The sequence below is a fragment of the Oncorhynchus nerka genome, linkage group LG14, assembly GCF_034236695.1.
Source record: "Oncorhynchus nerka isolate Pitt River linkage group LG14, Oner_Uvic_2.0, whole genome shotgun sequence".
Classification (NCBI taxonomy): domain Eukaryota; kingdom Metazoa; phylum Chordata; class Actinopteri; order Salmoniformes; family Salmonidae; genus Oncorhynchus; species Oncorhynchus nerka.
This window is the reverse complement of record NC_088409.1, coordinates 78,809,203-78,837,006: the sequence shown is the minus strand read 5'-3', so window position 1 is coordinate 78,837,006 and position 27,804 is coordinate 78,809,203. Positions and strand designations below refer to the sequence as shown.

At 45.0% G+C, this 27,804-nt stretch overlaps 1 protein-coding gene across 8 annotated transcripts in view; it reads right to left on the bottom strand.

The window, feature by feature from the left end:
- The window catches only part of LOC115141938 (RNA-binding protein Musashi homolog 2-like), a 384,574-nt gene that overhangs the window by 312,443 nt on the left and 44,327 nt on the right, over positions 1-27,804 (bottom strand). For all 8 annotated transcript variants that reach the window (XM_065000462.1, XM_065000464.1, XM_065000468.1 and 5 more), the window contains exon 6: positions 3,823-3,915. In XM_065000462.1, coding sequence (XP_064856534.1) covers positions 3,823-3,915 — 93 coding nt within the window. The remainder of the gene's footprint in view (positions 1-3,822; positions 3,916-27,804) is intronic.

Below are 27,804 nucleotides of genomic sequence, written 5' to 3'. Positions count from 1 at the left end.
CTCCAGGCTCTGATCAGGCCCTACACCCAAACAAGGGCACTGCGTTCATCCACCTCTGGCCTGCTCGCCTCCCTACCACTGAGGAAGTACAGTTCCCGCGCAGCCCAGTCAAAACTGTTCGCTGCTCTGGCCCCCCAATGGTGGAACAAACTCCCTCACGACGCCAGGACAGCGGAGTCAATCACCACCTTCCGGAGACACCTGAAACCCCACCTCTTTCAGGAATACCTAGGATAGGATAAAGTAATCCTTCTCACCCCCCCTTAAAAGATTTAGATGCACTATTGTAAAGTGGCTGTTCCACTGGATGTCTTAAGGTGAACGCACCAATTTGTAAGTCGCTCTGGATAAGAGCGTCTGCTAAATGACTTAAATGTAAATGTAATATGTCTGTTGATATGACAGGCCAAATTAAACTAAACACTGGGTTTGTCTCAAAGTAAAGTCCAGGTACAGTATATCTGATGACAGGTGAAAGGTGAGGTCAGAGCAGGATCAACAACCCAAGCAGGAGTTGTTGCAGCTCAGCCAGATAAGTTCACTTTGTTTTGAGACAAACTCCAAGCCGATTATAACAAAGGTATGTATGACTAAGCATTAGCAAGCCAGGCTAATTACCCTGCTCTGGGTGTTAACAATGCAAGAGGGAGATGGGGTGAATGGGCCCCCCCTTTTCTGCTAATTTGGAGATTACGCCAGGAAGTGGGTAGAGGTTAAAAGTGCCCCATTGCATAATCATGAAGATGAATCATCTAACTTGTGCCGTCCCCATGTTGTTTAGACACAACTGTAAAACTCCTGAGAGAGAATTGTTCACTTTGTCAAGACTTAGTGAAAACTGCATTAGGTTTATAACACTGAGTATAGCTAGCTGATAAAGCACTACTCTTGGAGGACAGAGGAAGGAGATTAATTAGTACCATATGCAAATAATATCCCATGTATTAAGACAATACATAGTGTAGCACTGAGAAATAGATGACTGTATCTAAACAGAGGTGGTAGTGTCCCTGGTCCATTTAAACAGACTCATCCAGTACAGTACATCTAGCTTCCTGTAGCCTAGGACTCCTCTGTTTGAGATGCACTTTGGAGCTGACGCATAGAACAGGGAGGAAAGGCCTCTCTTCTGGAGAGCACTCTGTCATAGCAGTACACACACACCGCAGCCTGCTAGGTCTGGGAGAGCACAGTCTGTGAGAAGACAGATCCTATGACCCTGGTTCCCCACACCACCTGCTTCCCACCCCAATGAAGCACACAAAGCCAGCAGCACTTTCTGCTAATTGGCTAATTCTGGATCCGCACCAAACAAAACACAAATGCGAAACACACACTGACACATGCACACTCAGACATTAATACACACACAAACACAAGCGCACATGTGCACACACACACACAGGTATCAGTAGTGCCGACATGGGAGTCATCAAGAGCAGGCTGCAAATGGATTCCCAAAGTTTACATTTCAGACAACTCACTTCCAGCCCCCCTCCTACCTCGCTCTTTTCCTCCCTCCACTTCTGACTTCTTCCTTCCACTTCTGACTTCTTCCCTCCATCCATCCCTCCACTTCTGACTTCTTCCCTCCATCCATCCCTCCACTTCTGACTTCTTCCCTCCATCCATCCCTCCACTTCTGACTTCTTCCCCCCAAAACACAGCTGCTGTGCTTGGTACAGGTCTGCTCTCATTTTTCTGAGAGGACACTGGCTAATTAACTGCTTTATTCACTCAGATGGACTCCTCACTGACAAGTGCACACACACACACACACACACACACACACACACACACACACACGTGCACGCTCTCACAAACACACACACACACAGAGAGGGGGCAATAGTGCGGGCAGACAGACGGGGCCCTGCGGCCATGGGTCCAGTCTGGTGACCTGCGGGGGTCGGGGTGCAGGGGGTATAGGGCCAGGATCCAGCCCCTCTCTGTCAGTCAGTTTGATTGGGCCTCCTCTAACCCAGGAGAGATGAGATCTAGAGGCTTCCAGGACAAGAACCATGTGGCCCATTCCTTAATAACCTCTATGGGATGGGTGTCCCTAAACCAGGACAGTTGTTGCTAATGTGCGCTAATGTGACTAGAATGACGTTGTATACAACAGCCAGCTTTCCGATACATAGACATGTCATATATGGGCAGAAAACGTAAATTATTGTTAATCTAACTGCAGTGTCCAATTAACAGTAGCTATTACAGTGAAAAAATACCATTAACTGGTACCATTAACTGGTTTGATACATTCACCTCTGAAGGTAAATAATGTACTTACATTCAGTAATCTTGCTCTGATGTGTCATTCTGAGTGTCCCAGAGATTAAATGTAGCATAGTTTTGTTTGATAAAATTCATTTTCATGTTCAAATGTAGGAACTGGGGTCCACAGTTTGACCCCACTGCTGTCTCTGGCTCCACACCCACCCCGCCCGGCCAGCTAGACGTGTGAAAGTAATCGTATAAGCTAATGATCCATCATGTAGGACAGTCCTGGGAGTGTGTAAGCAAAAAAAAAAAATTACCATAGCATTTTTGTATGTTCTCTATAGTTGTGTACTTGAAAACTTAGTAATTTACAATTTGGGCAAACTCCTAGCAGACTTGATACAAAATATTGTGCAGTAATGTAAAGCTTCACTGGATCGCACACTGCTGCCATCTGGTGGCCAAAATCCAAATTACACCTAGACTCCTATCTGAAAGTATGGATTTTCTCCTGCATTTCAAGCTGATGAAAAATAAAACGTTTTTTTGGTTTGTATTATCTTTTACCAGATCTAATGTGTTATATTGTCCTACATTAATTTCACATTTCCGCAAACTTCAAAGTGTTTTATTTCAAATGGTATCAAGAATTTGCATATCCTTTCAGGTCCTGAGCTACAGGCAGTTAGATTTGGGTATGTCATTTTAAGTGAAAATTGAAAAAAAGGGTACAATCCTTAAGAGGTCCAAATTCAAATCATTTCTGGGTAACCTTACTGTGATTGTTCTCAATTAAAATCATTAAAAAATACAAAAATAGATCTTAGCAGAGAGCCATTTATCAAGCAAGAATTTAGCTAGGACTGTTTGGGAGAGGTTTGAGTGACGAGGAGAAAACTGAAAACTAGCCGTTATTGGCAGAAAGGTTTGGAACTGTCTTTCTTATTGGTGACCTGAGGGGGGGTCGGGGGGCAGGGGTATTAACTAATTTACCGCCTGGTGTTATCACCAGGCAGGCCAAAAGTCCATCCTGCCAAAACAGGCTGAAATTTCAGGCAGTCTTTTCAAACAGCTCCTACACTAAAAGTGCACTATCTTAATGTTAACAATTTCACCGTATTATTTCAACCTCAGTGTGGAAATATATATAAAAACCTAGGATGAATTTTCTAAATATTCAAACAAAGCCTTAGCGAACCAGGAAAAACCAGGCCACTCAATCAAAACCTGGCTGTGTCTCTAATTTCTCTGTAAAATAAGGAGAATATTCAAACAATGCTAAGGAGAAGCTAAAACAGACACTTCAGAAGTGACGATGGAATCAGTCCCCCTACATGGCTGACAACAGGTCTTATGGTACAAGCTGCAGGATATGACTACATGGGGAGACTCATATAAACAACCAGCCTCCACAGACAGTGGAGGAACCAGACACATCCCAGGGAATGAGTCTGTAGACCTCCTCAGATCTCTATTAAGAGACTTGATGAGGCTATTGACTGGCAATTAGAGTGCCACAGAACATCCTCATCCGCTAGAGTCTATCATCTTGAAATGGCTCAGGACAAGAAGAGGACATCACTTCCAAATAAGCCTTACCTTGCCAAACTGTTCAAAATACAGCTTCACATCTTCAACTACTGTGTTCGCTGATAATCCTCCTATGAATACTTTCTTTGTTCTTGTGACCATCTGGAAGGAGAGAAAAAGGAGAGAGAAAAGAGATCAGCAACACGTGAAAGCATTTTAGAGGACAAATCTCAAGAACATTCACTGTAAGGGCCCAGAATCATCGTTTGCCGAGTCTGAAGAGAGTGCCGAGTAGTGTAGCATGTGAGCTGCAAGTCTGCGCTCATTTGTTGGGGTGTGTGGGGACGTGTCCAGAGGGGTACCTGTCGCCAATGTCACTACCTATGCCAGGTCCTTCCCAAGGCCACACACTGAGCTTTGAAACTTTGACTTTCAAACACAAGAGGAGAAAGAAGAAGGGGGAGAGAAGAGCAGAGGAGAGAGAATATAGGAGAGAGAAGAGGACAAGAGAGAGAAGATAGGAGAGAGAAGAGGACAAGAGAGAGAAGAGGACAAGAGAGAGAAGATAGGAGAGAGAAGAGGACAGGAGAGAGAAGATAGGAGAGAGAAGAGGACAAGAGAGAGAAGATATGAGAGAAGAGGACAAGAGAGAATATAGGAGAGAGAAGAGGACAAGAGAGAATATAGGAGAGAGAAGAGGACAAGAGAGAGAATATAGGAGAGAGAAGAGGACAAGAGAGAGAATATATGAGAGAAGAGGACAAGAGAGAATATAGGAGAGAGAAGAGGACAAGAGAGAATATAGGAGAGAGAAGAGGACAAGAGAGAGAATATAGGAGAGAGAAGAGGACAAGAGAGAGAATATATGAGAGAGAAGAGGACAAGAGAGAGAATATAGGAGAGAGAAGGACAAGAGAGAGAAGATAGGAGAGAGAAGGACAAGAGAGAGAAGATAGGAGAGTGAAGAGGACAAGAGAGAGAAGAGGACAGAAGAGAGAAGATAGGAGAGAGAAGAGGACAGAAGAGAGAAGATAGGAGAGAGAAGATGACAGGAGAGAGAAGATAGAAGAGAGAAGAGGACAGGAGAGAGAAGAGGAGAGGAGAGAGAAGAGGACAGGAGAGAGAAGAGGACAGGAGAGAGAAGAGGACAGAGAGAAGAGAAGAGGAGAGAGAGAGAAGAGGACAGGAGAGAGAAGAGGAGAGGAGAGAGAAGAGGACAGGAGAGAAAAGAGGACAGGAGAGAGAAGAGGACAGGAGAGAGAAGAGAGAAGAGAGAAGAGGACAGGAGAGAGAAGAGGAGAGGAGAGAGAAGAGGACAGGAGAGAGAAGAGGAGAGGAGAGAGAAGAGGACAGGAGAGAGAAGAGGAGAGGAGAGAGAAGAGGACAGGAGAGAGAAGACAGGAGAGAGAAGAGGAGAGGAGAGAGAAGAGGACAGGAGAGAAAAGAGGACAGGAGAGAGAAGAGGACAGGAGAGAGAAGAGGAGAGGAGAGAGAAGAGGACAGGAGAGAGAAGAGGAGAGGAGAGAGAAGAGGACAGGAGAGAGAAGAGGAGAGGAGAGAGAAGAGGACAGGAGAGAGAAGAGGAGAGGAGAGAGAAGAGGACAGGAGAGAGAAGAGGAGAGGAGAGAGCAGAGGACAGGAGAGAGAAGAGGAGAGGAGAGAGAAGACAGGAGAGAGAAGAGAAGGAAAAAAGGAGAGAGGAGAAAGGAGAAAGGAGTCAAGGTTAACACCCAGTGGGTAGGAGGAGAGAGCACATCTCTCCCCTTGTCCACCACCACCATAGGTTGGACTACCCATCAGCACTAGCAACACATCTCGAAACAATGGATGGCCAAGTGCAGCCATGGAAACCATCAACATTGCTCACATTTATCACCCGCCATCTATATGAGCAGCAAGCCAGCAGCACTTCAGTCTCCATCTCTCTCTGCCTTCCTTCTATTCTCTCCGTCCGTCTGACATCTTTCCCTCCCTGTAGTTTCATCTGCTTCCCTTGATAGATGATCTGCCTGTATGTCTTTCTCTCCAGTCATTTTCAGGCTGGGCTTTGCGCTAGCAGGCTGCCTCAACTTGTCTACTGAGAGTTAGCTTTTTTCAGCTCCTGCTGTCTTTATGCCTCCTGACAGGCACGTGAGCCTCTGTGTGTGTGTGTGTGTGTGTGTGTGTGTGTGTGTGTGTGTGTGTGTGTGTGTGTGTGTGTGTGTGTGTGTGTGTGTGTGTGTGTGTGTGTGTGTGTGTGTCATGGTTGAAGGGATCTCTCAGGCCCTGGAACAACGCAATTACTCTGTCCATTTCTCTCCACCGTGACACCAGACAACAGGCCTTCCATCTTCCCCCTCCTCTCTCCATCCCTATCCTTCCGTCTCTTTCCATCTCCCCTTCTCTGACACCAGACAACAGGCCTTCCATCTTCCCTCCTCCTGCCCTTCCTCTATCCGTCTTACTGAATACTCTCTCTTCCTTTCTCTGTCTCTTTCTCTCCTCATATGACTGCTGACTCCCTCCTTCTACACATTAGCATACAGGCTGATGGTTAGAACAGGCTTTCAGAGCAACTCTTAGAAGAGATAGTTTGAAGCAGCAGCTGCAGTGAAGACACTGCAGTAGTTCAGCACCTTGTCCACAGTGAGGGGATGGTGTAGAAGGACCTGGCCTCTTCACACCTTTTCAACATTCATTAGACCCTCTACACCACTGACAGAGAGCGTCTAGGGCCAGGGCATTTACTTTAGACATCCTCAACACTGGGGCCCCATTGGTGTGCTCAGCCCCCTCCTGGACTCCCTGTTCACCCATGACTGCGTGGCCAACTCAATCATCAAGTTTGCAGACGACAACAGTAGTAAGCTTGATTACCAACAATGATGAGACAGCCTACAGGGAGGAGGTGAGGGCTCTCGGAGTGTAGTGTCAGGAAAATAACCTTTCACTCTACCTCAACAAAACTAAGGAGATGATCGTGGACTTCGGGAAACAGCAGAGGGTGCACCCCCCTATCCACATTGATGGGACAGCAGTGGAAAACGTGGAAAGCTTCAAGTTCCTCGGCGTACACATCACGGACAAACTGAAATGGTCCACCCACACAGACAGTGAGGGTGGACCCTCAACCTCAGGAGGCTAAGGAAACGTGGCTTAACACATAAAACCCTAACAAACTTTTACAGATGCACAATTGAGAGCATCCTGTCGGGCTGTATCACCGCCTGGTACGGCAACCGCATCGCTGGGAACCGCAAAGTTCTCCAGAGGGTAGTGCAGTCGGCCCAACACATTACCGGGGGCAAACTTCCCGCCCTCCTGGACACCAACACCACCCGATGTCACAGGAAGGCCAAAAAGATCATCAAGGACATCAACCACCCGAGCCACTGCCTTTTCACCCCGCTACCATCCAGAAGGTGAGGTCAGTACAGGTGCATCAAAGCTGGGACCGAGAGACTGAAAAACAGCTTCTATCTCAAGGCCTTCAGACTGCTAAACAGCCACCACTAGCACATCAGGAGTGGCTACCTATATACATAGATTAGGAATCACTGGCCACTTTTAGAAACAGATCACTAGCCACTGTAATAATGTTCCGTATCTACCATTACTAATCTCATATGTATAAACTGCACTCCACACTATCCTACGGTATCATAGTCACTTTTAAATTGTGTTTACATATTACATATCACATATTATATTCTATACTACACAACTAACTGTTAAACAGCCAACTCCAGCACATCAGAGGCTGCTGCCTAAAGACATAGATTAGGAATCACTGGCCACTTTAAGGAAATTAAACACGAGCCACTTTAATAAAGTCTCCGTATCTTGCATTAATCATCTCATTGTTTTTGAAAGAAAGCACATTTTTGTCCATTAAAATAAAATCAAAGTGTTCTTGCTCAGTTGTACACCGGGGCCTCCCACTCTTTCTATTCTGGTTAGAGGCAGTTTGCGCTGTTCTGTGAAGGGAGTAGCAGACAGTGTTGTACAAGATCTTCAGTTTCTTGGCAATTTCTCGCATGGAATAGCCTTCATTTCTCAAAACAAGAATAGACAGACGAGTTTCAGAAGAAAGCTCTTTGTTTCTGGCCATTGTGAGCCTGTAATCGAACCTACAAATGCTGATGCTCTAGATACTCAACTAGTCTAAAGAAGGCCAGTTTTATTTCTTCAGTTTTCAGCTGTGCTAACATAATTGCAAAGGGTTTTTCTAATGCTCTATTAGCCTTTTAATATTATAAACATGGATTAGCTAACACAATGTGCCATTGGAACACAGGAGTGATGGTTGCGGATAATGGGCCTCTGTACGACTATGTAGATATTCCATACAAATAGTCATTTACAACATGAACAATGTCTACACTGTATTTCTGATCAATTTTATGTTATTTTAATGGAGAAAAAAAAGTGCTTTTCTTTAAAAATCAAGGACATTTCTAAGTGACGCCAAACTTTTGAATGGTAGTGTATATATATTCTTAATCCATTCCTTAGATTTACAGTATATGTGTATTACAGTATATGTTGTGAAACTGTTAGATATTACTACACTGACGGAGCTAGATGCACAAACATTTCGCTACACCTGCAATAACATCTGCTAATCACATGTATGTGACCAATAAAATGTTATTTGATTTGAAATCACAGTCCACCCTCAGCTTCAATATCCCTCACAGAAATATTCAGACACACCGTCTAACGTATCTAGCTCAGATAACACTCCACAGCTTCTTCCTGTAAAGCAGACAGACATTGTCCTGCCTCTATTTCGTACAAGTTTGTTTGAATTGGATGGATTGGCGGAAAGAAGGTGGAAGGTAAAGGGGAAAAAGGTGGTTTGTAGATGGTCGTGTCCGTCAGAAGATAAACAGAGTCATAAAGCAGAGAGGAGCCAACAGAATCACTCAGGGGGCCGTGATGTGATGGAGAGGTTGAGGTAATGGATGGAGTAAGTCGCCTCTCCTCGTTGTAAGGACACGCCTCAACAGGAGAAGAAAGCAGCCTCTCTCTCTGCTCTGATCACAGGGGGATTGGCAGGTGCAGTTAGTTACAACACCAAACGTTGTCTCATTATTTGTGTAAATTTGAAAAGCTCCATCTGTGAAGCAGTGGTGGAAAGGGAGACGAGGGAGAGTTGTGTTGTGAGGAGAGGAGGGGAGGGGAGAGGTTCAGTAGGTGTTACAGAGGAATGAACACAAAACAATGCCTGGTCTTTACCTCTCCTCTCCACCCAGAAACTGTAGTCAGTGCTCAGAGATAGAGAGCTAAGGGCAGGCGTCGGCAGCTGGATTTTAGTTTATTGGTCAGAAAATACTAAAATCACCAGGACTTCAGCTAAAAACAAGTTTAATTTAGGAAATCTGTTCCCATTATTCCCATGATAAAAAAAAGGCATGTGATCGTGTCTCAATGTAATCAAAGTACAATGTATTTTTGGACTTAGTCGTGGTCAATTTGCATTGCAGAAATCATTATTATGATGTTCTGGCCCCCTGACCATCCGCTCAGACAAAAATCAGCCGTGGCTGAATCTAGTTGCCTACCCCTGGTTTAGGGGAGAGAATAGTGTCGGTCCAGGCAGAGATTTAGGCATCTTTGCAATCTCAAGTACATAAATTCCCAGGCCGAATCCATGAATATGAAAAAGCAGTCTCTGGAGAGCGCCGAGTGGAGAAATGGGAATGACACACCAGCGAACGGTACGGCCTGACGGTGATGGAGGAGAGAATGGAATGTGTTTTCTATCTGTGCAGGGAACCAGTCGCTGACTTGGGGAATTCTCAGTCAGTCTCCAGCTGCTGATGCTGCTGTTTAGGCCCTGTCGTCTTTCATGGATCGAGATTGATAATTCTTCTCCATTCCTGTGCCTCCAAATGCCTCCGGCCTTCCTGCTTACCCCTTTTTGAGAATGTCAGCTGTCAGCCTGCCGCTGAAAGATTCCCTTTCACACACACTGAGACACAAACACACACTGAGACACAAACACACACACACACCTTGACACGTTTGGAGTGGGCCGACTTCTTCTGCCTGTTTGGGCTGTGAAGTGCTGATAAAACACCAATGACAATAGGAGGGAAACAGGTGGGCTGTTTCACAGATGATGGAGACCATGAAGAAAAGGTTGTCTGTCATCAACAGCAGGTTTAGTCTAGCTTCATCCACTCTCCCTAACATTTTCTCTCCTCTTTTTCAGCTTATGATGTAGAGGCACTTTTCAACCCAGCCTGTTTGGCAAGCAAGCATCAAGTCAACCATAAAGAGCAGATAGAGGACCAAATCAAGGACAAGAATAAAAAGTTACTGACATTTACATTTACATGTGCAATGAAATGCTAAAACATTTGTTTTAGAGGAAATGTATTTTTCTATGTCTTTTTAAGAATGCTCATAAGGCAGGCACCTGGTAAAACTGCTGACCATCTCATTCCCTCCTCCTCTCACCTGGCATATGACTGCTGACTCCCTCCTTCTACACATTAGCATACAGGCTGATGGTTAGAACAGGCTTTCAGAGCAACTCTTAGAAGAGATAGTTTGAAGCAGCAGCTGCAGTGAAGACACTGCAGTAGTTCAGCACCTTGTCCACAGTGAGGGGATGGTGTAGAAGGACCTGGCCTCTTCACACCTTTTCAACATTCATTAGACCCTCTACACCACTGACAGAGAGCGTCTAGGGCCAGGGCATTTACTTTAGACATCACAATCCACCCTCAGCTTCAACATCCCTCACAGAAATATTCAGACACACCGTCTAACGTATCTAGCTCAGATAACACTCCACAGCTTCTTCCTGTAAAGCAGACAGACATTGTCCTGCCTCTATTTCGTACAAGTTTGTTTGAATTGGATCGATTGACGGAAAGAAGGTGGAAGGTAAAGGGGAAAAAGGTGGTTTGTAGATGGTTGTGTCCGTCAGAAGATAAACAGAGTCATAAAGCAGAGAGGAGCCAACAGAATCACTCAGGGGGCCGTGATGTGATGGAGAGGTTGAGGTAATGGATGGAGTCAGTCGCCTCTCCTCGTTGTAAGGACACGCCTCAACAGGAGAAGAAAGCAGCCTCTCTCTCTGCTCTGATCACAGGGGGATTGAGATCAGTGACTCTTTCCAAGAGCACGAGAATAGTTATTTAACTGCAACTCAAGACTTCCTTCAGAGGATGTGAGGATTTCAAAGTTGACTAACAAAAGGAGGATGGATGACAAAGGCGGAAAGTGTCCTAGAGCCTCATAGAATGGAAGCAAAACCGATAGATAGGAGTGAAGACTGATTATTGCATCTATATTTCTCTGGGCACAGAGGAGATCTAATTAAGATCTTTCATTAGATGATGTGCTGTAGTGAAAAACGCCCTCAAACACAGATCTTTATCCAGGCACAGAGCAGGACAACTAAAGGAAAACAGTCATGGATTGTGGAAAAAAGTGACGCTGTCCCAATATGAACTGACTAAATATTACAGTGTGATATATGCAGGAGATGCATATTAGTGTTGATTAGTGTTAATACTAATCAGAAAAAAAGAAAAGAGGAGGGAGGAGTGTCGAGGGGAACACCTGTTGGGTATCAACTCTCGCAGTCCCATCTCTAAAACCTCCCCAAGGGTCCAGTAGAGTGGTCTGTGTTACGACATGCGTTAGTTTGCGTTTACTTATTTACTTGTGATTAAGTGCCAGCCTCTCCACTTTGATTGTGGTTGATGACGAAGGCTGTGATTGAGTCTGACTACTACTGTTGTTCAGACTATGTAAGAGGAAAACGAGACGTCCCTATACGAGACAGCTGATTTGATTGGACGAGACGCCCCTATACAAGACTCTGCTGATTTGATTGGACGAGACGCCCCTATACGAGACTCAGCTGATGTTCTTCATCAGCTTTGCCTCTTTATATCTGGACCCCGCCTGATTAAGGTGAGATAATCAACTCCCCTCCTCCATCATCTCAAATCACATATCCAGCACTGATTACCAAGGTCCTTATACATAAGCCCCCACCCAACAAGCATCAGAGAATGAAGTTTTCTGAAAGACAGTGGCTGCGAGTTAAAAAGCCCCCCCCCCCCCCCCTTAGCTTATGCCAGGCGTGTCACTGGCTTTTTGAGTGACAGTGTGACAGTACGCTTGCCACATTCTATTCACGCTCACTAAATTTAGCCGCAGAGCTCCAATTTGTCCATATTTGCGAAGTGGAATTGTAATGCACATATTCAAATGTGCTCGGCAGCCGCTAACCCTGACTGACAGCCATAGTCCTGTTTGACTGAGAGCTCCCGCTTAGCTGATTAGTTACATTTGCCTGGATGGATGCAGAGAGAGGCTGCCTGTTTTTGGTCCCCGGCCCAGGCCACCCAGCCAAACACCCTCTCCACAGGACCCCCCAGTGAGATAGAGTGTGTGTGTGTGTGTGTCATTGAGACACAATGATCTGGTTGACGGAGGCAACACACTGCTACACATTCATCCCATTCGATTTTTTGTATTTATGTTCCATTTTCTGACAATTGTTCTCCGTTTCTTTTCCTACCGTGTGTGTTTGCTGCTCAGAGGGTCCATTCTGTTCTACACATGGTTCAACCCTTTCCTGCTATTTCTATAATGTAAACAACTCAGGAACAGCATCAATAATATGAAAGTGTAGCACCAGACATACAGCACAGTATTATGTCTGGCTTCAGTTATCTCCACATAGATCATGTGCCATTTGAACCTGTCCCTTTAAAATGGGGAATGTACTGTAGTGACAAAAATCATCACTCCTTTGAGAGTAATCCAGAAGGTCAAAGCAGGGTCAACTATCAAGGATTAGAGTGTAGTAGCCTAGTACTCAATCAGATCCATTTATTGGCCAGATTCCAGACTGAACACATAACCTAACCAACCTTTCTCAATGCCGAGACGATGTGGAACCGAGACCTGCTGTACGGCTGCAGAACAGAAGCTTCCGTTCTGTTCCCTCAGAGGATATTCATGAAACAGGAGCCCTGCTTTGACATAACCATGCACCATGTGGACTCCTTGATGTAAATATAGTGTAACCTATAGGCTTCAAAGCAATGCAGCTCTGCAATCACCTTACATCAAAGACCATGTTGATTTCATCTTCAGGTTAGAGCTGAGGTCATTACATCACCATTACACCCTGGTGTTCAGGAGAATGACATGAAGCTGTCACGGCTGTTTCTTTATTTTACAGCATGCTATTTTAATATCGCCTTGGTAGAACAGGCAGCAATATTCTATCTTGACAAACAGAGGCAATACCCACTCCTTTCTCTTATCTTAATGATTACATGTGCTTTACACTCCTACCCATAGTCAATAGATTATTTTACAGTTATGAAGATTGATAGAAGCAGCGTATAGCTTATTATAGGGCCCCAGTGATGCCGAGCACAGATACACCTCCTCCTCCCAGACTCACACAGGAAAAAACTCACAGTGAATCCAAATGAAGCTTCAGCTTTGATAAATAAATTGCAGAACGGGAGAAAATATTTTCACATTAAGGGAGTGAAAAAAATGAAATTGGGAAAAATTGAGGAGCGCTCCTCAAAGCCATTCTGAAAAATTAATATGCTAATTAAGTGCTTGCTTTAGGCAGAAATCTTGGAAACTTTAGCAAGGGATTTATAAGCACTTAACAAATTACTTTCACTATTACGCTTGAAGCCATATACATGTTTAAAGTGACAATTTTCTCTCCTTTTCCATTATAATAGACCTTGCCGATACTGAAGTAAAATTTCCCCAGTTGCCATTGAGGAATATAATGAAAGAGATATGCGGACTTGAATGTCCTCACTAACAGATCTATCAATGTTCCTGGTCATTTGGAAGGAGATGACTTTCCTCCGTGCAGCAGACGATACATACACTGACTGTCTAAAGCCGTGGAGCAGGAAACGACACATGGAATAACACTCTGATCACTGAGCTTCACATCTATGGGGAAGAATAACCAGAAACTATACAACATAACCGTTCCCTAGCCTAGAGAACTATTTCATGATGAACAATTCAAAATACAGTTTTTGTCTATCTATAGAGCAGCACTGTGCTCTATTGTCTAGATCTATCAAAATAGAATGGTATGAGTAACTTCCTAGATGATTAAACCATACCTTATCACACCAAGCTCAAACCATTCAGAATCTGTCTGGATGTTGTCCAGCTCATAGTCATTGATATGAAAGCAGTAGGCCGATAGACTTTAGAAACATCACACAAATATGTCATTCCCCACAGATTGACCCTTCCTGATGCACTGTGGCCTGTCTGCTCCTCTGAGCATCAACAGCCTCCTCTCAGTGTTAGAAGGTCATCATAATGTTGATCTTCTGAGATTGAAGTCTCTGGAACAATCTTCTGTTCCAGAGGAAGGAAAGAACTGATTACTAAGTTCCCTCCAGTCAGAGAACAACTGAACAGAGTATCAAAAAGAGAAATATAAAAATGGGAGAATGCATTCCAGTCATTGGCCCAAAAAAAGTGATGTCTGTCAACACAGTAGGGCACTGCTGTGTTCTGAGGGAGGGGGGGGGGGGGGGGGGGCATGTAGGGGTTGCAGGAAGGAGCACAAAACCAAATACAATTTGTGAGGCGAAAAACAATCTTGTTTCTCAATAAAAAAGTGGAATTGCACATAAAGTGGCAGTGTGGTAGGCTCTTTGTAATTTGGACCCAGCTGGTCAGCGGAGAGCAGGGGAGAGAGGCCTGGAGGACGGGGGCCTGGAGCAGGGCCACAGGGAGGAGGGCCGAGGGGAGGGGGTGCGGGGAGAGAAAGTGCTGTTCAACACTCCCTTAACTGACTTGCCTAGTTAAATAAAGGTTAAATAAATAAATACAAATAAAAATTCCATGACTCTGACGGAGGGAGGCTCAAGAAAACTGCTTGTCAAATCTCTCTGCATCTGATACCTTTTCAAACTTTAACTAAAAAAAGCTTTTTCACCATATCAGCCAAAGCAATCTGGCAAATAGTAGGGCCCACCAGGCCTTGGCTTTACCTTGGACAACAATGGAATACAAACAGTGGGCCGACTAGAGAGACCGACACACAATGCTTAAATCCTGAACTGTACAGGGCTCAGTAAGGTGGCCAGGAAAAATACAGAAACAGTTGTGCACTCCAGTGAAAAGAGCCCATAGAGTGTGTGGAAAACATCCCCTGGATTACCTGTTGGAGTGAACCACTTCTGGGGGGGTAGACACAACGTAACGGTGGTGGCTGCCAGGGAATGATCCGATCAGGAGGATTTAGGGCTATAGATGAAATTGGGGAGGGATAAGCTTGGATCCTGTGGGGTGAGAGGAGGGTAAAAAGGTAGGCCACCAGCCAGAGATGGCCCTTTGTGTGTGTGTGTGTGTGTGTGTGTGTGTGTGTGTGTGTGTGTGTGTGTGTGTGTGTGTGTGTGTGTGTGTGTGTGTGTGTGTGTGTGTGTGTGTGTGTGTGTGTGTGTGTGTGTGTGTGTGTGTATTTATATATTGTACTCTGTACCAACTTCTGCCTACAATTGTATTACTAAAGGATACTTTTAATACTTAAACAAAGAGTCCGTGTTTCCTTTCCATTACTACTGTATGTTTGATAATTATATAGACCTGATCATTTGTTGAAGGAATTGACCCACACTATCAAGCTCTGTCAGGTTGGATGGGGAACTTTGCGTCACAGGTATTTTCAGGTCCAACTGTATTTAATTTATTTATTTATTTTGCTCCTTTGCACCCCATTATTTTTATTTCTACTTTGCACATTCTTCCATTGCAAAACTACCATTCCAGTGTTTTACTTGCTATATTGTATTTACTTTGCCACCATGGCCTTTTTTGCCTTTACCTCCCTTCTCACCTAATTTGCTCACATTGTATATAGACTTGGTTTTTTTTACTGTATTATTGACTGTATGTTTGTTTTACTCCATGTGTAACTCTGTGTCGTTGTATGTGTCGAACTGCTTTGCTTTATCTTGGCCAGGTCGCAATTGTAAATGAGAACTTGTTCTCAACTTGCTTACCTGGTTAAATAAAGGTGAAATAAAAATAAATAAAAAAATTCCTTCTGACGCTGTATAAAAGCCAGTGTTCTGTTCAGGAGGGAGATCTTTTTGTAGGGAGATTTTCTGAGAGATTTTGCTAGAGGGAGATTTAGCTGGGAGTTCATTGCTGAGAGTTGGTATGTTTTGTGAGTTTGTTGCTCAGATAGAGCTTGATGTCCTTTGTTTGTTTGTGAAATTGTTTAATATTCTGTTTCATTTGTTCCCAGGGGGGAAGGGGAAGGCACCTAGGGAGTGCTTAGGCAAGAGGCCCGCGGGCATACATATACCCGTAGCATATTCGCTGTCTAGGCACACTAGGTAAGACCTGGGCGGACCACCCCCTGTATTTTGGTTAGGGCACCAGGTGGTGCTAAATTAGGTAAGTAGTGGGTAGGCAGGTAAGATAGGAGAGGGGGGGTTTTGAGATTTACTTTCTTTGCTTTGGTTCCGTCCAGACCCTTTTCCCCATATTACTGTGTAAAGGAATAAAGTCCTTGTAAACGGTACCACATTCTGCCTGTTGTCATTCTTACTTGCACCTACAGTCCATACCTTTTTCACTTCACGGAGAGTTTAGTTGTAGCAGGGTGTTGCGTTCCCTCTTCATAGAGGCGTGCGTAACATATGTAAATAAGGTGTCTGTTTTTTATGTTTAATAAATTAGCAAAAAATTATAACATGTTTTCGCTTTGTCATTATGGGGTATTGTGTGTAGATTGAGGAAAATAATATTGTATTAATTTTAGAATGAGGCTGAAACGTAACATTTTTGGGAAAAATGGAAGGGGTCTGAATACTTTCCGAATGCACTGTATTTCAGTTACAGGTCAAACATAAGCAGGGGTACATCTAAAATCCCTACAGGAAATAATTATATTAAAGCCTTGTGAATTCAGTAACCTAAAAATCAATCACCCCACTGATCCCCTCTCAACACCATCCATAACCTTCACAACATTCACCATCTTCACATCCCCTTCAATGTCAGCACCAGGTACCGTCACAGAGCATGTGTATTGGACCACCACAACTACCCATGTATTATTCCCTTGTTACTAAGCAGAGCAGAGTGGGGTGAAAACAGGGATTAGCTAGGGATTGTGCTGCTGGGTGTGGTGAGAGGCTGTCCCTGTGGAAATGGACCTTAGAGAGGCTGTCCCTGTGGAGAAGACTGCAGGCCTCAGCGGCTCCAAATCACAGAGAGTCTGTCCCTGTGGAGAAGACTGCAGGCCTCAGCGGCTCCAGATCACAGAGAGGCTGTCCCTGTGGAGAAGACTGCAGGCCTCAGCGGCACCACATCACAGAGAGGCTGTCCCTGTGGAGAAGACTGCAGGCCTCAGCGGCTCCAGATCACAGAGAGGCTGTCACTGTGGAGAAGACTGCAGGCCTCAGCGGCACCACATCACAGAGAGGCTGTCCCTGTGGAGAAGACTGCAGGCCTCAGCTGCTCCAGATCACAGAGAGGCTGTCCCTGTGGAAATGGACCTTAGAGAGGCTGTCCCTGTGGAGAAGACTGCAGGCCTCAGCTGCTCCAGATCACAGAGAGGCTGTCCCTGTGGAGAAGACTGCAGGCCTCAGCTGCTCCAGATCACAGAGAGGCTGTCCCTGTGGAGAAGACTGCAGGCCTCAGCGGCTCCAGATCACAGAGAGGCTGTCCCTGTGGAGAAGACTGCAGGCCTCAGCGGCACCACATCACAGAGAGGCTGTCACTGTGGAGAAGACTGCAGGCCTCAGCTGCTCCAGATCACAGAGAGGCTGTCCCTGTGGAGAAGACTGCAGGCCTCAGCGGCTCCAGATCACAGAGAGGCTGTCCCTGTGGAGAAGACTGCAGGCCTCAGCGGCTCCAGATCACAGAGAGGCTGTCCCTGTGGAGAAGACTGCAGGCCTCAGCTGCTCCAGATCACAGAGAGGCTGTCACTGTGGAGAAGACTGCAGGCCTCAGCGGCTCCAGAACACAGAGAGGCTGTCCCTGTGGAGAAGACTGCAGGCCTCAGCTGCTCCAGATCACAGAGAGGCTGTCCCTGTGGAGAAGACTGCAGGCATCAGCGGCACCACATCACAGAGAGGCTGTCCCTGTGGAGAAGACTGCAGGCCTCAGCTGCTCCAGATCACAGAGAGGCTGTCCCTGTGGAGAAGACTGCTGGCCTCAGCTGCTCCAGATCACAGAGAGGCTGTCCCTGTGGAGAAGACTGCAGGCCTCAGCTGCTCCAGATCACAGAGAGGCTGTCCCTGTGGAGAAGACTGCAGGCCTCAGCGGCTCCAGATCACAGAGAGGCTGTCCCTGTGGAGAAGACTGCAGGCCTCAGCGGCACCACATCACAGAGAGGCTGTCCCTGTGGAGAAGACTGCAGACCTCAGCGGCACCACATCACAGAGAGGCTGTCCCTGTGGAGAAGACTGCAGACCTCAGCTGCTCCAGATCACAGAGAGGCTGTCCCTGTGGAGAAGACTGCAGGCCTCAGCTGCTCCAGATCACAGAGAGGCTGTCCCTGTGGAGAAGACTGCAGGCCTCAGCTGCTCCAGATCACAGAGAGGCTGTCCCTGTGGAGAAGACTGCAGGCCTCAGCTGCTCCAGATCACAGAGAGGCTGTCCCTGTGGAGAAGCCTGCAGGCCTCAGCTGCTCCAGATCACAGAGAGGCTGTCCCTGTGGAGAAGACTGCAGGCCTCAGCGGCTCCAGATCACAGAGAGGCTGTCCCTGTGGAGAAGACTGCAGGCCTCAGCGGCTCCAGATCACAGAGAGGCTGTCCCTGTGGAGAAGACTGCAGGCCTCAGCGGCTCCAGATCACAGAGAGGCTGTCCCTGTGGAGAAGACTGCAGGCCTCAGCTGCTCCAGATCACAGAGAGGCTGTCCCTGTGGAAATGGACCTTAGAGAGGCTGTCCCTGTGGAGAAGACTGCAGGCCTCAGCGGCTCCAGATCACAGAGAGGCTGTCCCTGTGGAGAAGACTGCAGGCCTCAGCTGCTCCAGATCACAGAGAGGCTGTCACTGTGGAGAAGACTGCAGGCCTCAGCTGCTCCAGATCACAGAGAGGCTGTCCCTGTGGAGAAGACTGCAGGCCTCAGCGGCTCCAGATCACAGAGAGGCTGTCCCTGTGGAGAAGACTGCAGGCCTCAGCTGCTCCAGATCACAGAGAGGCTGTCCCTGTGGAGAAGACTGCAGGCCTCAACGGCTCCAGATCACAGAGAGGCTGTCCCTGTGGAGAAGACTGCAGGCCTCAGCTGCTCCAGATCACAGAGAGGCTGTCCCTGTGGAGAAGACTGCAGGCCTCAGCTGCTCCAGATCACAGAGAGGCTGTCCCTGTGGAGAAGACTGCAGGCCTCAGCGGCTCCAGATCACAGAGAGGCTGTCCCTGTGGAGAAGACTGCAGGCCTCAGCTGCTCCGGGGGAGTAAGGAGAAGTGAGGAACGCTGATGTAGCCGTGACGTCAACCCGGCAAACAACTCACCACCGACACAACTTGCCTACGTCAACCAACCAGCTGTTAGCTCTACATACAGGCTGTCCTTTCCCTGCCGTCCTATAGGTCCGCTGGATAGAGGACAGGACACTGTCTCTGACATGTTGCTCCACCCTGAGGGCTTGGATAACCATGCTCAATTCTTCTCTATGTCATCCCTGCATTCTAGAGAATTTTTCTAAATGTTTCTTTCCCCACAACCATCTATCTGTACAGTAGCTGGGAATTTCCTGGGAGACCAAGGACACTGTTTCTCAGTGGTGAAGTGTTGGCTGAAAACTTGAGTGAGAAGTCTAGTTCTCTGTGGTAATGCCTTTCCGTGAAAAGAGACAACCAGGACTCAAGACTACTACATAATGTAAAGTAAAAATAGGATTCTTCACAGAGAAGTGTCAACACTTTGCAGTTCCATGTAAAGCATGGAAAAAGCTTAAACAGTATGCACACATAACATGGGTCAAACATGTGGATTTATAAATATATATTTGTATTTTTTATTTAAACTTTTATTAAACTATGCAAGTTAAATAAGCAGAATGAAGTGTGGCAACAAGATCTCTGAACTGCTCAATACCTCCATCCATCCAACATCCACCCATCGTCTGTAGCTCCCTCTTTCTTCTCTATCAGTCGGTCTGCTCTCCTCTCTCTATTCTCTCTCCCCCTCTCTGGCCTGGGCAGCCATGTGGTTGTGGCCACATGGCTGCACGGTCTGGGTAACCAGTGTGTTCTCTCTAAACGCCACCCGCCGCCTCGCTAACCGACCACAGAGCTGCGTATGTTTTCACGGCCCACCCGTCCAAAACACTTTCTGCCTGGCTCTGAGCTCCCTGTTAGCCTGGGCCTCTAAAACACTAGCCAGGTCTGTGTGACACACAACACGGGCAGGCGGGCCGGCGCCACCTCGGCTGTCTAACACACACAGAGTGAAGAGTGGAGGAGAGGAGATCACTCCATGTAAAGGGCCCACTTAGATATACAAAAGCAAACATGCACTCTGTGATCCAGCACTCAGTCCACACACAGCCATTCCGGTTAGGTGGAGCAGACAGCAGCTAGAGCTGTTTACCATTGGGGAACATTTGGGTTTTTTTAAACCTCAAAATATAACATGCAAAAGGCTTAATGTTAGTCTTCTGATTGACTTTTGATTGCAAGCACTAGAATGATTGTTGATTAGAAAGAGTCTTTCTTATTAAAATGTTGACCAGCAGCAAGATAGTTCAGTAAATTCACTGTGAAAATCTGATGAAATTAAATGAAATACAAAACTGATCAAGACCACCCCATGACCAAGGCAACATCAACAAAACCATGTTAATATCATCGCAAATATTATTTATGGTGTTGATACATTTCTTAATGTAAAATAAAAGCTGAGAAAATATTTCATTTCACCTTGGGTAACATGTTCTGTGGCATGTACAGTATCAGTTAAAAGTTTGGACACCGCTGCTCATTCAAAGGTTTTTCTTTATTTTTACTATTTTACTACAATGTTGAATAATAGTGAAGACATCAAAACTATTAAATAACACATATGGAATCATATAAGAGCGAGAGATGGCTACAACTGCATTCTGTATCAATACGCCATCCCATCTGGTTTGCTCTTAGTGGGACTATCATTTGTTTTTCAACAGGACAATGACGCAAAACGCACCTCCAAGCTGTGTAAGGGCTATTTGACCAAGAAGGAGAGTGATAGAGTGCTGCATCAGATGACCTGGCCTCCACAATCACCCGACCTCAACCTAACTGAGATGGCTTGGGATGAGTTGAAACGCAGAGTGGAGGAAAAGCAGCCAACAACTGCTCGGCTCCTTCAAGACTGTTGGAAATGCATTCCAGGTGAAGTTGGTTGAGAGAATGCCAAGCGTGTGCAAAGCTATCATCAAGACAAAGGGTGGATACTTTGAAGAATATAACATATATTTGGATTAGTTTAACACTTTTTGATTAATTCATGATTCCATTTGTAGAGAATGTAGAAAATAGTAAAAATAAAGAAAAACCCTGGAATGAGTAGGTGTGTCCAAACTTTTCGCTGGTACTGTAGATGCAGCTATCCACAGACTGACTGAGACAATGCACTACGGAACGGTACTCACGTCTCAGGACAGGCTGTCTAGCCGCTGCTGCTGCACTTCAATAGTCATTCAAAACAGAGATACCTACTGATGATAGGATTTATCTGGGAAGAACGTCATCAATTGCGTAACCTCTGATCATTTTCACAATGGGTTTTGGGACTCCATTGGAAGGAACATGCAGAAATGAAAGGTTGTCGTTGCTAATTAAGCTAAAAAAATGGGAAATACATTAGAGCGCTGCATCAGATGACCTGGCCTCCACAATCACCCGACCTCAACTCAAATGAGTTTGGGATGAGTTGGACTTCAGAGTGAAGGAAAAGCAGCCAACAAGTGCTCAGCATATGTGGGAACTCCATCAAGACTGTTGGAAATGTATTCCAGAAGAAGCTGTTTGAGAGATTGTCAAGACTGGGAAAACCTGTCATCAAGACAAAGGGTGGCTACTTTCAAGAACCTAAAGAATAAAATATACAGTGGGGCAAAAAAGTATTTAGTCAGCCACCAATTGTGCAAGTTCTCCCACTTAAAAAGATGAGAGAGGCCTGTAATTTTCATCATAGTAAACTGACAGACAAAATGAGATTTTTTTTCTCTCCAGAAAATCACATTGTAGGATTTTTAATGAATTTATTTGCAAATTATGGTGGAAAATAAGTATTTGGTCAATAACAAAAGTTTCTCAATACTTTGTTATATACCCTTTTTATGGCAAAGACAGTTGTCAAACGTTTTCACACAGTGTTGCTGGTATTTTGGCCCATTCCTCCATGCAGATCTCCTCTAGAGCAGTGATGTTTTGGGGCTGTTGATGGGCAACACGGACTTTCAACTCCATCCAAAAATGTTCTATGGGGTTGAGATCTGGAGACTGGCTAAGCCACTCCAGGACCTTGAAATGCTTCTTACGAAGCCACTCCTTCGTTGCTCGGGCAGTGTGTTTGGGATCATTGTCATGCTGAAAGACCCAGCCAGGTTTCATCTTCAATGCCCTTGCTGATGGAAGGAGGTTTTCACTCAAAATCTCACGATACATGGCCCCATTCATTCTTTCCTTTACACAGATCAGTCATCCTGGTCCCTTTGCAGAAAAACAGCCCCAAAGCATTATGTTTCCACCCCCATGCTTCACAGTAGGTATGGTCTTCTTTGGATGCAACTCAGCATTCTTTGTCCTCCAAACACGACGAGTTGAGTTTTTACCAAAAAAGTTCTATTTTGGTTTCATCTGACCATATGACATTCTCCTTCTGGATCATCCAAATGCTCTCTAGCAAACTTCAGACGGGCCTGGACATGTACTGGCTTAAGCAGGGGGACACGTCAGGCACTGCAGGATTTGAGTCCCTGGTGGCGTAGTGTGTTACTGATGGTAGGCTTTGTTACTTTGGTCCCAACTCTCTGCAGGTCATTCACTAGGTCCCCCCGTGTGGTTCTGAGATTTTTGCTCACCGTTCTTGTGATCATTTTGACCCCACGGGGTGAGATCTTGCGTGGAGCCCCAGATCGAGGGAGATTATCAGTGGTCTTGTATGTCTTCCATTTCCTAATAATTGCTCCCACAGTTGATTTCTTCAAACCAAGCTGCTTACCTATTGCAGATTCAGTCTTCCCAGCCTGCTGCAGGTCTACAATTTTGTTTCTGGTGTCCTATGACAGCTCTTTGGTCTTGGCCATAGTGGAGTTTGGAGTGTGACTGTTTGAGGTTGTGGACAGGTGTCTTTTATACTGATAACAAGTTCAAACAGGTGCCATTAATACAGGTAGCGAGTGTAGGACAGAGGAGCCTCTTAAAGAAGAAGTTACAGGTCTGTGAGAGCCAGAAATCTTGCTTGTTTGTAGGTGACCAAATACTTATTTTCCACCATAATTTGCAAATAAATTCATTAAAAATCCTACAATGTGATTTTCAGGATTTTTTTCTCCATTTTGTCTGTCATAGTGTACCTATGATGAAAATTGCAGGCCTCTCATCTTTTTGAGTGGGAGAACTTGCACAATTGGTGGCTGACTAAATACTTTTTTGTCCACTATTTGTTTAACACTTTTTTGTTTACTACATGATTCCATGTGTTATTTCATAGTTTTGATGTCTTCACTATTATTCTACAATGTGGAAAAAAGTAAAAAATAAAGAAAAACCCTTGTGTGCGTCCAAAATGTTGACTGGTACCCAATGTCCTTCACTTCTCCACTCTACAGTACCCACACAAAGACATCAGTTGAAATGCTGCTCTGTGGCAGTAATTTAACGTCTGTCTCGGGGCGATATCAACTGAAAAAATACATCTGACTTATATTTGAACTCAAACATATATTTGAACTCAAACAGCCTGTCTGCTGTTATTAATAGAAGCAGTCATACACACGTGGTCTGATTGGTTTACACTGTAAACAGAGGACCAGGCCCTGCTTTAGTATGATAAGGCTTGTTCAAAGCCAGTCCAAGTGCATCTCTCTCTCAATTTGAATTGAAGGGCTTTATTGGCATGGGAAACATGCCAAAGCAAGTGAAGTAGATAATACACAAAAGTGAAATAACAGAAACATTACTCACAAAAGATCCAAAACAATAAAGACATTTCAAATGTCATTTCATGTGTAAATAGTTCAAGTACAAAAGGGAAAATAAATAAACATAAATATGGGTTGTATTTACAATGGTGCTTGTTCTTCACTGGTTGCCCTTTTATTGTGGCAACAGGTCACAAATATTGCTGCTGTGATGGCACACAGTGGTATTTCCCCCACTAGATATGGGAGTTTATCAAGATTGGGTTTGTTTTCGAATTCTTTGTGGATCTGTGTAATCTGAGGGAAATATGTCTCTCTAATATGGTCATACATTGGGCAGGAGGTTCGGACGTGCAGCTCAGTTTCCACCTCATTTCGTGGGCAATGCGCATATAGCCTGTCTTCTCTTGAGAGCCATGTCTGCCTTCGGTGGTCTTTCTCAATAGCAAGTCTATGCTCACTGAGTCTGTACATAGTCAAAACTTTCCTTAAGTTTGGGTCAGTCACAGTGATCAGGCTCTCTCTCGCTCGCTCTCCCCCTCTCCGTCTTGGATTACTGCGCTGTATAATGACATGGAGAGAATATCTTCCGAGTGGCACGGACCCTTGTACTTGATTGATGAATTCAGGTCACTAATTAGTAAGGAACTCCACTCACCTGGTTGTCTAATAATTTAAAGGAAAAAACAAAAACCCCTGCACAGTACCTCATAATGACAAAATTAAAACATGTTTTTACACATTTTTTGCAAATGAAATATCTAATTTGTGTAACTATTCACACCCCTGGGTCAATACATGTTAAAATCACCATTGGCAGCGATTACAGCTGTGAGTCTTTCTGTGTATGTTTCTAAGAGCTTTACACACATGGCTTGTACAATACTTGCACATTATTATTTTCAAAATTCTTTAAGCTCTGTGAAGTTGGTTGTTGATCATTGCTAGACAGACATTGGCAAGTCTTACCATATATTTAAGCCCATTTAAGATAAAACTGCAACTAGACCACTCAGGAACATTCAATGTCGTCTTGGAAAGCAACTCCAGTGTAGATTTGGCCTTGTGTTTTCAGTTATTTTCCTTCTGAAGAGCGAATGTTTCCCAGTGTCTGTTGGAAAGCAGACTGAACCAGGTTTTTCTCTAGGATTATCTCTATCCTGTTTCTTTTTATCCAATAAACCTCCCTAGTCCTTGCCAATGACAAGCATACCACGAGGAGTATAACATGATGCAGCCACCACTATGCTTGAACATATGAAGTGGTACTTTGTGATGTGTTGTGTTTTCCCCAAATATAATGCTTTGTTTTCAGGACATCAAGTGCATTTCTTTGCCACATGTTCTGCAGTTTCACTTGTGCAGGTTGCATGTGTTTGGAATACTTGTATTCTGTACAGGCTTCCTTCTTTTCACTCTGTCATTTAGGTTAGTATTGTGGAGTAACTACAAGGTTTTCTCCCATCACATCCATTCAACTCTGCAACTGTAACTTCCTCTCCGGTAACTGAGTTAGGAAGGACGCCTGTATCTTTGTAGTGACTGGTTGTATTGATACACCATCCAAAGTGTAATTAATAATTTCACCATGCTCAAAGGGATATTCAATGTCCGCCTTTTTCTACCCATCTACAAATATGTGCCTTTCTTTGTGAGGCATTGGAAAACCTCCCTGGTCTTTGTGGTTGAATCGGTGTTTGAAATTTACTGCTTGACTGAGGGACCTTACAGATAATTGTATGTGGGGGGTATAGCGATGTGGTAGTCATTAAAAAATCATGTTAAACACTATTATTGCACACAGAGTGAGTACATGCAACGTATTATGTGACTTGTTAAGCAAATGTTTACTCCTGAACTTATTTAGGCTTTCCATAACAAAGGGGTTGAATACTTATTGACTCAAGACATTTCAGCTTTTCATTCCACTGACATACGGGGTATTCTCAATCTCAATCTAATCCAATTTAAATTCAGGTTGTAACACAACAAAATGTGGAAAAAGTCAAGGGGCGTGAATACTTTCTGAAGGCACTGTAGGTACATCTTCCTTCTCCATATGAACTGGATCTGCTCTGTGACAGGTGAAATGATGCCAATCTTGCTGCTCTCTGTATCTAGAGCCAAAGCACAAAATATATTGCATCCACACACACACACACACACACTTAAATGCACAAATGTACTTAAATGCACATTCGCACACATATCGTAAATTAAGACAGACAGACAGGCATATATAACCCTAGAGTAGACACAGTGTACAGATTTGGTTCTACAGTACTTGAAAAAAAAAAAACGTTTTTTTTAAAAGCAAATTCTATTTTGTTTTGCATAAATGCCAATTACTTAATTCTCTCTAGCTTGCAAATCAGATGAAATGAGGACACGGCAGATTGATCATCCAGCTCAGTGCTGTGCCGCATCACTTCCACAGTGACAAGAAGAGTACCTTTAGGGACAATTCTCTACTTAACACGTTCATCAGGCCCCATTAAGGGGAAACTAAAATTAATAGAATAATTTTGCAGAAAAGCGCTAGCTACAATAATAATCAATGATAATTGACTGCCAAAAGCGAACACTGAAATGCAATATTTTTAAGCAGTAACATTTACAACAACCCACTAACAATAATCCTATTTAACATAGTGGCATTTATTTTCTATTCCTTCCTTGAACCAATGTGACTAAGTGTTGCTCTGTCTGTTCCATATTCAGCTGCAGTCTAACCATTAACACAATGGAAAGAGAGGTGCCAGTATAGCACAGTACAACAACTAACATCAGACCTACTAGGCTTACTTCCTTCCATTCCACCCTGCTTTCCTTCCAACTCTCGCCTGCTGACACTGGGTTAGAAAGGCCAGAACACTGACATTTTCTATAGCTGCCCCCTGTGCACATATATTAGTGGTGACAGCCCCAGCTACACCAACAGCCCTTAGACATTTACCTGGTGGCTGGGTCCCTGGCAGAGCAGAGCAGAACAGAGCTGTAGGGAATACCAATAGGAGGGCATCGCCCCTCTCAGATATGCAGACCTGACGCTCCCTCTGGCCATCTGACATGTTATAACACTTCATAAGTTGTGTGTGTGTGTGTGTGTGTGTGTGTGTGTGTGTGTGTGTGTGTGTGTGTGTGTGTGTGATAAGCTGTCAGGTGGGCCTGATTCATGGGTCCACGCCACGGCCATACACTCCAGGAAGTGACCTTGCTAATGAAGGGTGAAGGGCGGTGGAGTCGGGTTCCATGGGGGCACACCTTTGTCTGAGCATACTAATTACCATGTTGACACGACAGTCAGAGAGGGTACAGAGAGAGAGAGAGCCAGCCGATATAAAATGAGTTACAACAAACAGTCTATGGTGAATTGGTTTAATAGATCTCTTTCTCTATTCATATGGACTGGTTGTCCACTCCTGGCTGTGGAGGTTTCATGTTGACACAACTAAAAAACAAAGAACAAGCTGCTTGCACAACAGAACACATACTAATGTGAGGCATATGAGGTATATGCAATTTTAGAAAAATATTGAATTCTATCCAAAAGTCTTGGAGGGCTGCCTCCCGGGTGGCACAGTGGTCTAAGCCACTGCATCGCAGTGCTAGCTGTGCCACCAGAGAGTCTGGGTTCGCGCCCAGGCTCTGTCGCAGCCGGTCGCGACCGGGAGGTCCGTGGGGCGACGCACAATTGGCCTAGCGTCATCCGGGTTAGGGCCGGTTTGGCCGGTAGGGATATCCTTGTCTCATCGCGCACCAGTGACTCCTGTGGCGGGCCGGGCGCAGTGCGCACTAACCAAGGTAGCCAGGTGCACAGTGTTTCCTCCGACACATTGGTACGGCTGGCTTCCAGGTTGGATGCGCGCCGTGTTAAGAAGCAGTGCGGCTTGTTTGGGTCGTGTTTCGGAGGACGCGTGGCTTTTGACCTTCGTCTTTCC